Here is a 17464-nt window from a genome sequence, read left to right on the forward strand (position 1 = left end):
TCCCGTTAACTTTATAGCTATCTGAACATCTCCTCTGAAAATGGCCATCCTTACAATGTCACAGGTGGGACCTAGAGTTCTGTTATACATCAAGAGTGTCCCCTTATCTCAGACAGCTCATCTTATCCTCTACTCTTTTGGGACAACTGCCCAGCTTGTGCTTAGGAGTGACTTTTCTGAGGCCTCGTTTCACGGTTGCGATGCAGTTACTTCTTCAGCCCATACGGACTACAGCTGCTTTAAGACACAGTCCATTGTAGACAGAGCTTCATGGTGTCAAAGCGGCAGGCAGCTCACCAAGGAAAGAGTCCGGAAAGGAGCTATCTGAAGGCTCCTCTGTAAGGCATCCTGCCTTTCCAGTTCATTTCCTCATCTCAAAGACTCTAGAAGAGCTCCAAGATACTTCCAGCACTGTTGTTTGGGTGGTCCACCCAATATGCCAGCATTCTAAATTTCCTTTTGGCTTTGTTCTTTTTCTGTAGAAACTTGGATGTGACCATGGTTCAGGAAAAGCAGTGGTGATTCGAGGAAGAAAGGTTTTTCAGAACCGAAGATATTGCATTGACCAAGCTGTGTTAGTGTTAATGAAATTAACCCAGCCAGCACAGACTTTTATCTTTTAGCAGAAGGTAAGAAATGTTGGAAATCATTACCTTCCACCTTCATCAGGGAAACTACTGTATAAATGGAATAGAGGAAGCTTTGTCTCAAAGGCTGTGCTTCATTTTAATTGTGTTTGCGGATTATTAGCATCAGATATATGTGGCAACCATTGCTCAACCTTTGCTTATAAAAATGTACATTTGGGATCTACTCTAGGCTGATTTACTTAGAGTCTATAGAAAAAGCACTTAGAAATATACCTTTTAATAAGTGTCTTAATTCCCAGGGCTAGGAGTTAGGATCCAGAATTCTCAGGTTTTGAAACAGGAGGAACAGGAATGGCTGCTAGAGCCCTGCAGGGAGGAGGAGTTGGTGCTGGTGTTCTAGGAAGCAGCCGATCAGAGGCAGGAAACATCTGGTTTTTCTTGGAAAATTGATGCCCCAGATATGATGGTCATTTTGTGCATAAAACATCATGGGTGGTCTTAGTGGAGATGCTGAGGCTGCCTGACTGTAATCATCTCACTGCAGTTATGCTTTGTGCTTGTTTTGTAAACACTATTTCTGCACAGCTATACTGAAACGCCAATGGAGGTGGTAAGGGGAGTGATCTTCCTAAATTAACTAGGCTTTCGCTCTTCTTCTTGGAGGAGAACATGGAGAAGTGTGAGTACTTTGTAGGGTCTGAAGGGAAATGAGTCACCATGAACAGAATCTAATGAGTGCTTAATATCACTAGCTATTTCTACAGCCAAACAGAGCCAGAGACACTCTACATGAAAAGGAGTCAGACTTTGTGCTAATGAGTCTGAATTTTTGGGAGGGAGCTGTAACAAACACTTGTCTTAATAGAAACTTGCCAACTTTATAGCCTCATGTCTTTCAATTTGATCATATAAAAATTATTCTTCAAAATCAAAGCAATTCTTCTTTTAAGAATTTTTGCAAGTCATCAAAAGTCAGAGATTTTCTGGTTAAGTTCCAGTCTTCCCTGTGGCTGTAATGTCAGGGCAGTTGAAGCATTAGATATGCATACTCCTCTGTTCTTTCTTCCTTTCCGTGTTCTCTGCCTCCCTCTCAGAATCCAGACAGGAATAATTTATTCAGGTGCTAATTCTTCTATCACTAGCCAGACACAAACAGGATTTAGCCTTGAGTCAGTTGTAACATTTATATACCCAAGTAAATATGGACTTCACCCCGGTCACAGTCCTTATTTGGCTTCCCAGCAGAGTGCCAGAAACCAGAGAATTACAATTGATTGATTAATGATGAGAAGGAAAGGAATTGTAAAAACTAAGTAAAAGGCTGGTTATGGGAGGGGAAGGGGAAACTAAAAATTTCTGCCTATAAAGCTGTCTTTAAAGAGATTGAAAAAGATATGGAGATAGTCACTAAAAACTGCAAGAGGTTGATTGCTGGCAAGATCAACGTTCCTGCTTCTTATCTGCCTCCCCCCTCCCCAAGGTGGGGAAAATAAGAATCAGCAGGAGAGCTTTGGGAGAGAGCAACTAGCTGGCCCTCCCTGACTTTCTGCTTAATTGTCTGGGGTGAGGCCATAGCATAAGACAGCTTTAACGCTTTCACAGGCATTAACCACTGGCATACGTGGCTTCTTTCTCCCTGTAAGGAAGATGGGTACCTCCCCTGGGCTAACTGGGCAAGGCTTCCTACAGGACAGCTCTGACATCATCAGCAGACAGACCTGCTTTTGTTATTAAATGACAATTTACTTTTCATCTTGAGCTGTTCACTTGAATGTGAGCATTTTGCAAAGGTACTCTTGGGCCTTAGATTTCCTACCATGGAACTGACACTATGCTAGAGTGTAAGATCAAAGGAACAAATTCTAATTCAAAGAGAGGTTTTTTTCTTTTTCAGGGAACACAAGGTGGAGAAGAGAAAGCCCACACTATTTAATCACCGTTCCAAAGTGTACTTTGATCCATGTCCTCAGCTCAAAATGACAATCTTCCCATCTATCAGGATGCTTTTTTTTTTTAAAATTAAATGTCCATAAATTATTGAGAGGATTGCAGGTCCCTCCTTGGTGGAATAGATTCCTGGCATTTGATAAAATTTGCTAAAAATCAAAATAAGTAGCCTGAGCATTTAAAAAAAATTATTCTCATTTCTTTATGTGAACACTGGGAAAGAGGAATTGTGCCAACAGAGGCCTGAGTCTCTTCAGCTGGAGCTGCAGGGGGCTGTAAACCCTTGGGTGTGGGTGCTGGGAACTGAAGTTTTTCTTTAGAACAGTGGATGCTCTTAACTGCTGAGCCATCATCCCAGCCCTGACAGCTTCCTTGCCTTGGAATTGCTGTATTTATTTGAATTTCTGGATCATTCAATCCATCTTCTCTTTGGTTCTTCTAAAGATCCAAATAAACTAGATCCAATCCTAAATAAACTAGCCTAGTATACAGAAGAGCAGTGATATCCCCTTCTGGCTGTCCTTTGAGGTTTTTATATGGGTCTGAAGTGGAGCAGAATATGTGTGCTTGCACTCTCAGGACCCTCGTTTTTTGAGCACCACTTGTTTATTATAAGAAGTCAAAATGACCTTTATAAGTTACAGGTTTGAAATGCCAGTGCATGCCTGATGAGTAAGGGGGCCGAGGGGGACTGATCAGAGAGAGGTTCCTTTGTTCTTTTTAAACCTTATGGACAGGCTGCTGAATGCTGCTAGCTTCTGCTCATCATGGGAACATTTAACAAATGAACTCGAAGGTAGGTAGTTGGCTCGTGTGGCCAACAGAATCAGTGTGTCTCTGTGGGTAACCATGACTGCTACTGAGGAACACTGGTCCTAAGCACATAATCTGAATACCCCAAGTCTGAGAGCAAGGAGCCAAGCTTCAGAAGAAGATCTGGTTCTGCTCTCATTTTTCATCAACTGTCTAAGTTAATTCAGGATAATTAATCTCAAAGGCTTCTGAAACCTCATTTGTAAATGAGGTAAAATGTAAGTGCTTATTTGTTCAGCTGTTAAAATGAGCTTACAAACTAATGTAAAAGGACCTAGCCTGGTACCTGGAAGGTGGTAGGTTTTTATTTATTTTATTTCATTTTTTAATATCTATTACTATGGTTTCAGAATTTTTTTGTTCCATCAATAGCAGAGATTATGGTGCTATTACTTTGATCTTTTATCACAGTTTATTTCAAAGAGGTGATTTGGGTTTAGTGGACTTTCTGTAGGAAGATAGGAGAATGTGATTCTGTCTGCTATGACCACAAAAGATGGTGGCAATTGAGACAAGAATGAACATCTATTGAGGCTCACTAGGTTAGACATAATACATGGATTCTAATTTTGTATAAGACACCTAATATGTACACTGTTATTACCTTTGTTTTATTGATGAGACAAATAAAGTGTAAAGAATAAGGAATGTGATGAAATTTATTTTACTAATAGGAGGTAAACCTTGAGGTTCAGTATAAAAGAGCAGTACCCTAGCTGGAGGCAGATTTCTTCATCACCAGTTGTTGGGATGACTACAAAGATGTTTGCAACCAACTTTAACAACTCAATGTTAAGATGGCTGCACAAGTGAATAAAATGAATGAAATCATTTTCTACAGAAGTAGCAGCTTGGCTTCTTAAGTAAAACAGTCTATTGAAGAGGGCTGGAGAGAGGCTAAAAGCCAGCTGCTTTTATGGACTGCCCTCCATTCTTCTAGAACAGTTCTTAACCTTCGGGTCACGACCTTTTTGGGGGTCAGATGGATGACCCTTCACAAGGGTCACCCAAGACCATCAGAAAAGAGATATTTGCACTATTATATTCACAACAGTAGTAACATTACAGTTATGAAGCAGGATTGAAAATAATTTCATGGTTGGGCATCTCCACAACATGAAGAACGGTATTATAGAGTCACACTATTAGGGAAGCTGAGAGCCACTGCTCCAAATCATTAACAGAGTTGTAACTGACTTTAAAGTTATTGTTCAGTTCTAGGTTTCTGGCTTTTCTTGGGTTACATTTATGTTCTCCCTCTCTACAATATCCAGAAGCAAACATGGGTAAACCTGTTTTAAAAATAGCACCAGGGTTCTGATAATTCTATATTTGCAGTTTGATTCTATTACTTTTACTATAAAAGTTAATAACATGGAGTCTATAAGAGTACAAATTCGGTTTGAATTAATTCAGCAGCATTTGGATGCTTTTTGGAAGGGAGGAGCAATTGAACACATTGGAGCATTAGCTGGCATCTCCTCAGGCCAGCTGGTTTGTGATAGAGAAACTCACTTCCTGCTTCTAAGACAATTCAGACCCAGCTTATTTCTTCTGTCTTTTATTCCCTCTCTGTCTTTGTCTTTCTCTCTCTTTCTCCTCTCTCCCTACTTCTCTTCCCCTTCTCTCATTATCTCTGTTTCTCTGTCTTTTTTTCTCCCTCCATCATTGTATCAGAACCTTATACTTGCCCTCCCATGCTTTGTATAATTCTCATTCCCCTTCTCCTTGAATCTGCTCAGGTTATCTCTGCTTCAAGTCCCACTCTAGAGTGGGAAAAAACACGTGCTTTGGAGCTAGGCATCTTGCTAAAGCTAGAGGCACCTGCCAAGGACCAGTAGAAGAAACTGTACTTGAAGACATCTGCCCCTACCCATCTCCAAACCCTTCTTCTCACCTATAGGCTGTGATAGAACTTCCTGGTCAGCTCAGGTACTGTAACAACCGACCCTGTGGATCTAGACAGCACATTGAAGACAGTCACAATGTTCCTTTGTCCTGTAGATAATTATTCCACACAGATGGATTCTTCTGAATGGGTTGCTTTGTTGATTATAACAATGCCTAGCTCCTGTCTTGCTGTGATTGGGCTTGGATTCCCCCAGTTAGCTCATTCCTGTGTAAGTGACCTGTGTAGACAGCTGAGGTAAGAACAAACATTGGTCCAACATTCCAGCTTCTGATTTAGAAATGGAACTAAAATGTGAAATAAATTTAGCCGGTGGATAAGTTTGTGTAAAGTCTTAGTTTATGCAGAAGTTTTAATGTTAGAAAAAAGTTGGGAAAAACCCACTTGTCTAATATCCTTGATAAAATAAATTGTAACTCATAATATTTTAGAACTGTTAAAATTGTGAGTGTCCACAACATATTACTATTATGCGAAAAAGATCATATAATATGTATATATATGTGTGTGTGTGTGTATATAATGTGCAATATGTTTAATATATGTAAGATGTGTAATATATGTAATATGTGTGATATGATATGCTTAATATGTATAATATCTGTGATATGTATGATATATGCAATCTGTGTAATATGTATAATATATGATGTAGTATCTGTAAAAGATTAGTCCATTTAAAAAATAAGGGTCAAAATATGCCAGTGTGCATGTTTTTATGCAGTTTCCTTAAGAATTACAGAAATTTAAAATTTGAAAGATATAGGAATGTTAATTGGTGGTGAGACTATATATTCTACAGCTTATTAACACTTCTGCCTCATTTATAAAGGGTATGCATTTTTATTTGTGTTATTAAAAGACTCATAAGATATATATATGTATATATATATATATATATATATATATATATATATATATATATGTGTGTGTGTGTGTGTGTCTTATTAGTGATAAAGTTTATCTAGGCAGGAATAAGGGTTGAACTTAAAATGTTTTCTGGTCCTTTTGGCTGTGCTAATTGTCAGGGTTAAGCCAGGCAGACGTAGAGTCTCAATACAACATACAGATTGGATTTGTTTAAGGGTTATGGAGGATGAGAGGGGGTTTTCTAAGAGACCAAGTTGGGGGTGCCCTGGCTAGCAGGGCCTAGCTTGGAGCCCAAGTTCAGGGATGTGTCCAGGATAGGAAAAATTATATGAAAGAGTAGATTATTTTCTTTCTTCTTTATCTCCAAACTTTTAAAATTTGAGACAAAGTAGGTCTTACAATGTAGCCTGGCTGGTTTGAAACTAGTTATGCAGCCAGGCTACCCTTGCATCCAGAGAGATCTGCTTGCCTCTTCCTCTGGATTAAAGGTATGGACCACCATGTTCAGCTAAGGAGTATGATCTTAAAGTAAACTTTGACAACAGAGCTGAAGGTACCTCTGTGTCTTCTCTTCCTTCTGACTACTGACTTTATGTCTTCATTTTGTAATTTGTGTTATAGATACATTATCTTTTATTTACCTGTGGTATGGCTTATTGATTGCACTGCATGGAATTGATCTGCCTATTCATTTAACCTGACAAATCCTTTTTACAGACTTGGTCAAAGAGCTTTGCCTTTGAGATACTTGAAGAAGAAACATAATGCCCACATCATTTAGCCTGTATATGTGGGATCTTTCTAATATATAATCATTACTATAAACATCACATAAAATGCCTAGGATAAAATGAGCTGAACACACCTGCCTCTTTCCCAGCCACTCAGAACAATAGCCTCAGATACTTAAAACCTGCTGGCAAACAACTCTTAATTGTAACACGCATGCCAATTTCAGAATGGTTGCACAGCTGTTTTGTGGCTTGCTTGCTTTTTCTAACAACTATGAGGTTAGGTGGACAGTTACCCTTAGCTCTACCTCACCACACCCCCAAGGAGGGACTAGCATCTCCATTCACCTTCCTAGGTCATGGCCCATGCTTGGCACTGATAACCCTCTGTATTACCTAACTGCCAGAGCTCCTGTGGGTGTTAAAGTGATTAGGTTACAAAAAAATTATTTTCTTGTCAATGAAGCCATGGCAGTTTAGATGACATTGAAATATTTTTTTTCTGCATGTGTATTAATTTAAAATGTTATGCCTTCAGGGAATCAACATTAATAAGTGACGCCTTAGTGGGACCATGATTTAGATATTTTCAAAGCCAGAACTAACCTAGAATATTGGGAATGAAGGGAGATAGAAAGTTTAGGGAGGGAAATCCAGGGCAAGGGGGAGAGAAGATGTGGCAGACGCAAGAGGAGAGCAGCAGCTGCCCAGGAGAAGAAGAACATCAAGTGTTCAAAGGTGCTGTGTGGGATGGGAAGCCCAGAAAGTCAATGCAGGTCCATAGTCCTAAAGACAACACCAGTCAGTTTTCAGGGGGAGTGTTACAGGCTTACGTGCAAGTTGGCAATGATTAGTGGTCTAAGGAGTAAACCAACCCTATTTAAATGTGGCCCCACCCCAAATAAGGACTCTTCAATGACACCACAGTGTGTTTTCCTTTCTTTTCAACAGCTTCCATCTCCATAACTATGTTCCACGCTCAGAAATGGAGTGCAGGCTCCACGGAATTGTTCACATCCATCTGCTATTCCCTTGTGACACTATGCCTAGTGCTGAGTGGGTTCTTGGTGAGATATTTCTAGAATGAATGAAGGGACAGGGTGCAGAGCGGCCTACGGCTATTCCCTGCTCATACGCTACTTCCTTTCTTTGAGTATCTTTGAGGCGTTCTTTGTAGCTATCTTTTTGAATGCCTTTATGACTAGGGCAGAAGAAAGACAACTTGAGTTTTCCATGTAGGAGAGCCAAATTATCTCACAGATCTGTTTAGGTTCCCTAGTTATTTATAGACCTTATCAAAAAATCTTACAGATTTTTATGCTATTTTTTTTTGCCACTAAAAATTCCATAATAGACCCAGGATAACAATACTTGATTTTAGAAAACTTTCTGATATCAACTTCTTCTGCATCGGTTTCTCTCTACTGCCTAAATGTAGAACTCTGGAAGCACAGAGTGTGGGGCAGGTAAGACCTCCCCACACTCTTGCTTGCACAAGGCCATGGCAACTGTTGACATAGCAACTGTCCACTCCCACCCAGCTGTTTTACCCTCAGATCCCCACTTGACAAACAAGCTACCTCTGGGGGCTCTCTTTGCCAGTTTGGGCCATCTGAAGCCTCAACACACATATTCCTCAGAAGAAGGACATTTTCATGACCATTTTGTACATCTGTGGGCTTTCTGTTGTTTTGTAAATACAGCTCAGGAATGACAGGCTATAATTAGTCCTCTGCTGAGCCTGGGTACAGACCCTACTGGGGATCATTTATGTTTGGATCTGCAGAGAGTCTTGCTGTTCGTCTCGACCCATGATGTTTTACTATGATAACCTAATAATAGCTTGCAATTTATGAGAGCCCATGCCCTAGAGGCCCCTGTGCTCCAAAAGGAAAGAAGAAAATGAGCATAATGCAGCTCTCTGATCACAAATAATAGAGCCCAAATCAGCCATCTTTTTTCCTGTGCATGACGTATAGGATTTATATTTGTTGAGCTAAATGAAGGTTATTGAATATGGTCACTCACCAATTTAGCATCTTTGGTGATCATGCGCTGGGAAAGGTGTCTACATCATGGAGGGCATTTCATGGATTTACTTTTTAGAATGAAGCAGAGTATAAACAAGTCATATATAGCTTATGTTTCATTCCCGGGAAGACGCAGACTGTAAGGTCTGTGTGCTGGGAGCAAAGATGGTATCCAGCTGGTATTGCACATAAATGCCAAGTGCTGTGACTTCATATTTATACCATGCTCTATCCCAAACAGATACCAACATTCTTTTATACCCACACATAAGATTTACTGTTTAAATTAAGTGACAATTGAATTTGCCTTCTTTTCTAAAAATACCAATGAGCCCGAAGTCATTCTGTTGTTCACACTGTGTCCGTGACATGATAATGAAGAGACACTTTCCTGCAGCCTAATATTTCTTCTTATGAGCTTGGCAGCAGTGTGAATTCTTTGTACAGGGTGATAGGCCCTGGTGAATAGGTCTGGGTTTCTGTATTCTCTCTCTAACAGTTGTGATAGGCTGTATTGTTCACGACACTTTTGGAAAATGAGAAGCTGAATTAATGACCTTGGACTCTTTAACACTGGCTATGATCAACAAACTGAAGTGGTCAAGGACATATATAAAAGACTTATATAACGTTAAACATTGGGGAGCATCCTACAGTTCCTCAGTGTTAGTTCTAAGTGTCATTGTGTAATTTTTTTTCTCCTAGGAAACAAAAATGTATGAGTTAATAGTATTTCTGGGGAGAAGGTACTTTGAGGTTTTTGGATTGCTTCAAAGATGTCAAAATTTACAGATGTCCAAAGTAGCTAAGATGAAAAATACTTCCACGGGGTTGAAAGATGTCTGGTAAAAAGACACTTAAACATCTTTAAATTTATATTCAATAAATCCATCCTTATGTACTATAAGAGGAAATACAATTACAGTAAAATGGAGAACCCACATTTTTATAATAAAATGTCTTCAGTGGTAATTCAGAAAAGACAGAACTATAGAGTCAGAAAGTGTGTAAGAGATTTCCTGAGGCTGGAGGAAGAAATCAACATTATTTGTCAATGGTGAGAGATCTTTATTAGGAGTATTCAATGACCTAAAACAAGAGTTTTTAGGGTAACGATAGCAGTGAATAGTGAATTTACTAAACAGTCGGTATGGGGTGTTCTTCAAATGTGTGAATTTTATGGGTTGAAAGTAATGCCTGAATACTGTGTTAAAAATGTAGGAGTGGCCTGCATTTAAAAGAACAAAAGAGTAGCTTTTGAGATTTTTTTTTAAATTATCTTATTTCCAAATATAAGGAGAAAGGGAGGAAAATCAACCAAACACCACTTGTCAGAGGACCGACTGCACACCTTTTGATCTTCATGGGGCTAAAGGGACTGAGGTCTTTATTTTACATAAAACTTGCTTCTTGTTAAATGTACCTAAGATGGAAAGAAGTGGGGACTTACATTCTCTCACAACACACAAACATAACATTTGTATTTCAAGTATAAGAAGACACACACACATGGGTGTGTGTGTACACATAGCATCCTGTGTCTACTGTTGTCCTTGCTTTGACTGGCAGAGACTATTGTAAAAAGTCTCAGATAAGATGGAATGCAGTATTTTTAATGCCTCTCTCTTACCCTGTGATTTTAATAGGGCTGAGTGAAATTGGCTGGTGTGCCACTGGGGCACTAATCCAAGGCCTCTGTAAGGTTTCAGGCTGGGTGTGACACATGCTGAGTATCTATGCTCCCTGGACTGCCTCCCGAGGGATGACATCATTGCTATCATCTTGGTCATGATCCAGCCTTGTGTTCAATGCCATGTGCTCACTCAGTATTGAGAAAAATAAGTTAAGGGCTGTAACTGCCAGCAGAAAACTTTCAAGTCATGTAGTACAGGCTCTTGGTCTGATCAGAAAGAATAGGAGCTGCAGGATGGGATGGAGTGGATCTCCTAGGTTCTTGCAAGTGTTTTGGACTCTTTTCATGGCTGTGTTTGTGAAGGGTTTTACTTTAGAACAAAAGGCAGCTGTGGCATTGGTTACAGAGGAATTCTTATGAAATCTGGTATCCAGCCCTCTTTTACTTCTCTATCCTTGTCAAGTTCTGTTCTTGCACACGTCTTTCAACTTCAATTAACATCACCTCACTGTGGGTGACTGCGCTGGTGAGTACTGACCACTGAACCTCCAGATGGCTCCCGGCTGTAGTAGGGTTAAGATGGGGTCTGTAGGAAAGCATTGATGTGACTAATGCTGCTAAGGACTGTTTCCCTGGCACTGTCCCCAGTGGCCTTGCCTCCAGCCTGACTGTGGGTCTGACAGTGCTGTTTTCTTAGCTATGACCTTTCTTGGTCGTGAAGAAACTGGCTGTCTAACATTAGAGTATCAAAAGACAAAATATTCCTTCCCCGAAGCAGCCTCTTGGAGGAGCCGACACTATAGGTACTGGGGAATCTTGGCTCTGGGTAGACCATTTGGGATGATAGAAAATGTTACCATTTAACTAGATGCACATACACACTGTAGAGTGGCTCCCCTTGAATACTGTGACTGTCTGACTTGAAGTGCCAATGTTCAGAGGCTGGAGCTCAAGAAGATGTAATAAAATAGCAGGATACAAAGCCATTAAGGATATCTACCCACCAACGTCCCCCAGCATAATATATCAAGGGAGATAGGCCAATAATGTATGCAGCTACCCATGCTTTAATAGGTATACTTGGGCTAAAAACCCCAGATGACTAAGCTTTTCAACTAGCAGATTGAAATAGAAGAAAAATGAGATATAACATTTCTCTTAGTATTTGCTTTATGCTTCTCCTGCTGCCAGGTACTTTAAAGATGAGTGGTTTTCACAACAGTACTCTGAGATATATTTTCAATCCCTCTCCTGCCTCCATGTGTTTCTTCATGCCTAGGTGTGTGTTTGCAAGTGTGTGGGCTCACATGTATACAAATACATGCCTGTAGAAGCCTAAGGTTGATGTCAAATTCTTCCTTGATGGCTCTGTCTTAGTCAGTGAGTCAGGGTCTCTCACTGAACCATGAGCTTGCTGATGAGGCTAGTCTAGGTAGCCAGCTTGCTCCAGGATTCTCCTGTCTCACCATTCTGATTGCTGGCTTTACAGCTAGGCAGCCATCTCTACCCAGCTTTTATGTGGCTTCTGGGACTCCTAATCCAATCCTCACCCTCCTGCTTTCAGGACAAGCAGTTTAATTGCTTAACGACCTTCCTATTGTGGGGGGATTTTAATTTTGTATGAGTCAGGCCAGGAAACTAAGGTTTGCAGGTGTTAGACAACGTGTCTCCACACAGCATGTCATGCACAGCGGTATGCAGAAGGGGGTAGGTTGGTTTACACCCTGCTGCACCTGAATTGAATGTTCATGTTCTCTTATACTGTCTCAAAGCATGTGCTTTTATATCCCGATTTCTGAGAGAAGGGTGTCCAATCTTTCAGAAACTGAAGTCTGTGAAGCGTTAACCTGTCTGCCTGTGAGTTCTGTACCAACATCATCAGGTCTTTGTGGACGGGATATGACCGGAAGAAACTAAGCCAACATGATTCCCTGCTGTTCTTTTTGGAGCTCAGATGGCTGCCGATTCAGAATAGCTGGGTAGAATTTCCCACTGAGAAGTTCTTGCTTAGATTGGGTGTTGTCCTGTTCCCTTCTGACCCCACATCTGTGCTTAAGAGAGGGCTGGAGCAAGTGCGTTTCTTGACAAATCCTTGGACAGAAGTTCACTCTCATTCTGCTGGAGATTGGCTTCCAGAGCTAACAGTAATCCTTCCTCTGTCTGTTTGGAGAGCATCCTGAATGCGCTTTCTCCAGACTCCGCCCACCCACACCTAGACAGCTGTGTACTCCAGGCAGCTTGACGTCGACTTGCAATGACCAAATCCCCTTGTCACATGCATCCCAGTCTCATGTATCTGGGCTGAGGAGAAATGTCTTGGCATTTCATTTACTGCTAGCTACTTCAGAGCTGAATACTTCCAGTAGACTAAGCTTTAAAATTGTTACTTATGAAATAATGAGTGCAGAACGATAAAGGCAAGTCTTTGCTAATTTCAGAAATTGTTTAAAACATAAAGCCTACGGTCTGATTTTTATTCTAAAGTGAATAAGAGCCTGGGATCAAGAGTTTGCATATAGCTACAGTATGGCATGCTTTAAAAGTGAAAAATGTCAAAACTGAGGCGACGAGATAGGAATAATTTCAAGAAAATTGTAAGGCATATGGAGAAGCATTCATACAGTACTTTAAATATATGTTTAAAATGGCAGGGCGGAATGGCTACGAACTGTAGTATAAATTACACAAATTCCATCCGTCTGAACTTAAACTAAGTGTAGACAAATAATTTATTCTCGTAACTTGGTGAGACATGAGAGAAAGTCTTAGTGTTCACTCTCTTGTGACCTGTGGAGTTGTCTTTAGAGAGGGCCACCACTGTCTCCATCCCTAGATGTGGTATCTAATGCATTTCCAGGGGAGACATTGGGATTTGCTCTCCTTGAGATATCAGTATGATGTCTGCTATATGCCAGCTATCTTAAGGCCCACTGAGAAATACAGCGTCATGATGTGGAAACTGTAAAATGCTTTCCTACTTAAACACAGTATAGAATGTGTTAGCCTTAGCAGCTTACTAGAAGCTGGGAAATGAAAAAACTGAAACATAAACCATTAATAATGAATAATTTTTGTTATAAAAGTAACACAAAATAGTTTTGATTTTTAGTGCAGGGAAACACTAAACAAAAGGAACCACCTCACCTTTTGGAGCGGGATCTAGGGGGCAAAATACACAGACTGAGGTTGCAAGGAACCAACCCTATATCACTTAAAAATGTAAATAATAGGCACATAAATATAGTGGACACACCTAACACACACTAGAGCTTTATGGCCACCTACAGAGTTTCCTATCTTGCTCATAACTTCTCTTCCCCCATCATCATGTTCTCCAATCCTTTTGACATTGTTTAGAATTGATCTTAGTGTAAAATCTGAGGTACTTTATATTAATGTACAGAACGTATTATTAAATCCTCTAACCAATTATGTTTGAACTGCCATAAGTATTAGTGTCCATTTTTTTCAGGCAGAAGAACAGGCACAGAGAGTCAAAAAGTCACTTAGACCCACACTGTGAATGAAGCACAGAAGTATAGACCCCTGAGCTATACTCCTGGGTGTACATCAGTGCCACAGAAAAAAAGAAAAGTGTGGATAAGTCAATAGAACCAGCTTTATCTCAAATTCTTGTGTGGTATTTAAAATTCAAAAATGATATAAGCTTCCCCAAGATAAGAGCTTTTGTTTGTGAATTTTATATATATACTGAAAGAAAAAGTTTAAAACCCTCCAGAATTGTGTTTCCTTTCATGTCTTAAAACCCCCAGAGGGAAATAATTCCTACATGGCGTATTTCAAAGGATAAAAGGATAACCAGGGCACTGAAGGGAACAGAAAAATCTTACAGTGCCAGGGGCTAAAAGACAGTCTGGAATATTCACGTCTTAAATTTTTTTCTGACTTATGATGAGCATCTGGTAGAGGGAAAGTTCAAGGGGCAGTGGGCAGGCCTCAGGTACAGACCAGTTGAGACAATGGAGAAAGATCAAGGCCAGACTTCATGGGGTGGAGGAGAATGCTCCCAGCTGCTCAATGCCTCATAGATTCCCTTGTAACTACAGAACGTTTTCTTCCAGAATCCAATGTCCACAGGATTCTAGATACAGGAAACCTGATATCTAGAAACCAGCATATGAGGCAGAATGCCTTGGCCCCATAAATGGGATTTATCCAAATAAATTACTGTGAGCTAAAAATAACTGTCCAATCAGAGGAGGCCTCTCCTTTCCAGAAGGCTGCTTCCAAGTATTTAACCTCATGTTTTCTCTTCGAATCTGGAGCCTTCTTTTCCACAGAAACAGTGGGATGTGATATAGTTTTGGACTTGGAGAGACCACACAGTTTACCCAAAATTTCAAAGTGCTGGCCTGAGTTCTGTGGATATCTTATTTAGGGAGCATGATATACAGTTACCATTGCCATAAAGCACAGGGGCTTTCCACATATACAACAACTAATGGTTTGATTGGATTCACCTGGTAAGAAATCAATTGTTATGGTCCAGTTTTGGTATGAGGTGTGGTTAAAGTTTATCAAAGGTCTAGGTACGTTAGAGGCACCATGCTCCCACTTTCTCTTAGCTGGTGGCTTGTCTCAGAACTTAGAGCTTGAGAGTCGAAGTTAGTATGCTGTATGACCCATGATCAAGGAGGCAGTCTCAAGCTCTGGATTGTATATCAATAGGATGGGGAATTTGAGAAGGGGGTTGGCATATGAGAAGAGAAGAGAGGACTGGAATTTCTCACAACTAGGAAACTTAAAAAAATATTATTTCTATACCCATAGAGCAGAATATTGCTTAAGCCCCATCAGAGAAGTAGATGGTAATTAACAAAGGGATTCACAACTGGACAATGTGCAGTGGGTGAGAGACTCTAGAGCACTCAACACTGAATGGGTGTCTTCATCAAAACTTCTTTTCAAGGCTCAAGGATCTATGTAGAAGAGGAGGTGGAAAGATTATAAGAGCCAGAGGTGTTGGATGACTCCAACGAAACAGAGTCTTCCAGACAGAACATTACTGATGCATGTGTTTACTCAGACTGTGACAGCACACATAAAACCCACCACAGACAGGTTCAGACCAGATCAAGTCCAAGCACTGAACAGAGGAGGATGACACAGACTCTCACTCCTAACCAAGAAACTATTTGCAATTGATACCTGATGGGTATGCCGTATGCCAACACAAAATAAACCAAATGATATATGTGTGTGTGTGTGAGTGTGTGTGTGTGTGCACTCACAAACAAGCATGCACTCACGAATGTGTGCTTTTTTGTTTGGGGAGAGTTACCTCTGAATCAGCTCTTACCTGGCACTGAGGTTCCAAGAGCAACAAACACAACGGCAGTCACAGAATCTTTCAGACCAATGGTGCAGCCAAAGTGGGAAGCCAGGTCTCCAATGAAGGCGGTCAGTAGGCCGATCATGAGGATGGAGACAATGAAGCAGGCCCAGCCATTCCAGTATTCTGTAGGTGGGACGAAGGCAAACAGAACCTTCCAGAACACTGTGAGAAAGTGCATCACGTAATCAAAACAGGAGGGCAGCTTCTCCTCCCCACATTCATCATCATCGTCATCTTCCCCTGGAAAAGAACACAGCATATTTCATTAAGACACAGCTACCCGGGTCTTCTTCCATACTAGGCCAGGGTCTAGGCCATTGTCATACTCCTCTGAGGGAAAGGGGGCCATAAGAGGTCAATAAGCTTAAGGCTTTCTAAAAGTCAATCACCATGAGCCAATTATTTGTCATGGTACTCAGAAACCACATTGATATAGCCCAGTGGTCAGTGACAAAAACGGACATATAATCAATATCCACTACCATATAATCAATACCTACACACTGCTCATATCACATCCCAATGGAGTTTGTTACCAGAGTGATGCATATGATTTCTTGCCAAAAGTTGGAAATCTGGGAGAGAACCTTCTTTCTAGAATTTGGAGAAAGTTCCACTGGGGAATCTTCTCTTTCATCTTCAAGTCTAATTGATAGTTGAATGACTCCTACGGGGTGACATTCAATCAAGGTCCCTTAGCACAGCAATGGACCATTTACACCACTCTAGATTCACCTCCTGGAGTTAAATAAAGATCTTACTTTTATTGTACCCAAATCGTTTCTTACCTGCATTTTCTCTGGCTTTAGAGTTAACGTTGCTCCCCATATTCCTAGTCCTCCACCCACCGTCTTCTTCACTCATCCTTTGGAATGCCTCTCACCCCTCTTCAGAGCTTTCATGGCTCCATATACTTAAAAATATAGATGAATTGTTCTCAGGTGTTCCCCCAAGCAATGATAACAGGGAACTTACGAGAAGTGTAAATTCTCGATCTAATTGAATATGACGATAAGTCTGGGCTTGTATACCCTCCTTGTGACTTGACTGCATGCTCAATCTTTGAAGCTCCTGCTTTATCTAAAATTAGACCTGTCTGATGTCCTCTTTTCTCCAGTTGACTGTGAACCATTTAAGCATTTTGGATCCCTAGCATTTGGTAACATCATCTCCACCACTTAGATGACTAAGTGTATGTTAACTGAAGGAATGCATTCATAGATTTCTACTGATTTTTATATCACCATGTAATTACATGATATATGGACACAGACCACAAGTTATTCAATTAAGTCACACTTGAACATACAAAGAAATGCAGAAGGCTTGCTAGTTTAAAAGACCAGGAAGTTACGACTACTAAATAATAATAATGATCATAACCTAAGACAGATTTCATTAAGAGGTGATGTAGCAGTAGTATAAATGCAACCTACTTTAAGCAAAAATAACCCCCACTCATTTTCCTTTTTTTTTTTTGATTTTTAATATTTTTATTACATATTTTCCTCAATTACATTTCCAATGCTATCCCAAAAGTCCCCCATAGCGCCTTTTCAGAAGTCAGGGTTATGTTAGTACACTT

At 40.4% G+C, this 17464-nt stretch overlaps 1 protein-coding gene across 22 annotated transcripts in view; it reads right to left on the reverse strand.

The window, feature by feature from the left end:
* The window catches only part of Slc8a1 (solute carrier family 8 member A1), a 350559-nt gene that overhangs the window by 7024 nt on the left and 326071 nt on the right, over positions 1–17464 (reverse strand). For all 22 annotated transcript variants that reach the window (XM_021185827.2, XM_021185828.2, XM_021185833.2 and 19 more), the window contains one exon: positions 15844–16119. In XM_021185827.2, coding sequence (XP_021041486.1) covers positions 15844–16119 — 276 coding nt within the window. The remainder of the gene's footprint in view (positions 1–15843; positions 16120–17464) is intronic.

Source organism: Mus caroli, chromosome 17 (genome assembly GCF_900094665.2).
Source record: "Mus caroli chromosome 17, CAROLI_EIJ_v1.1, whole genome shotgun sequence".
Classification (NCBI taxonomy): domain Eukaryota; kingdom Metazoa; phylum Chordata; class Mammalia; order Rodentia; family Muridae; genus Mus; species Mus caroli.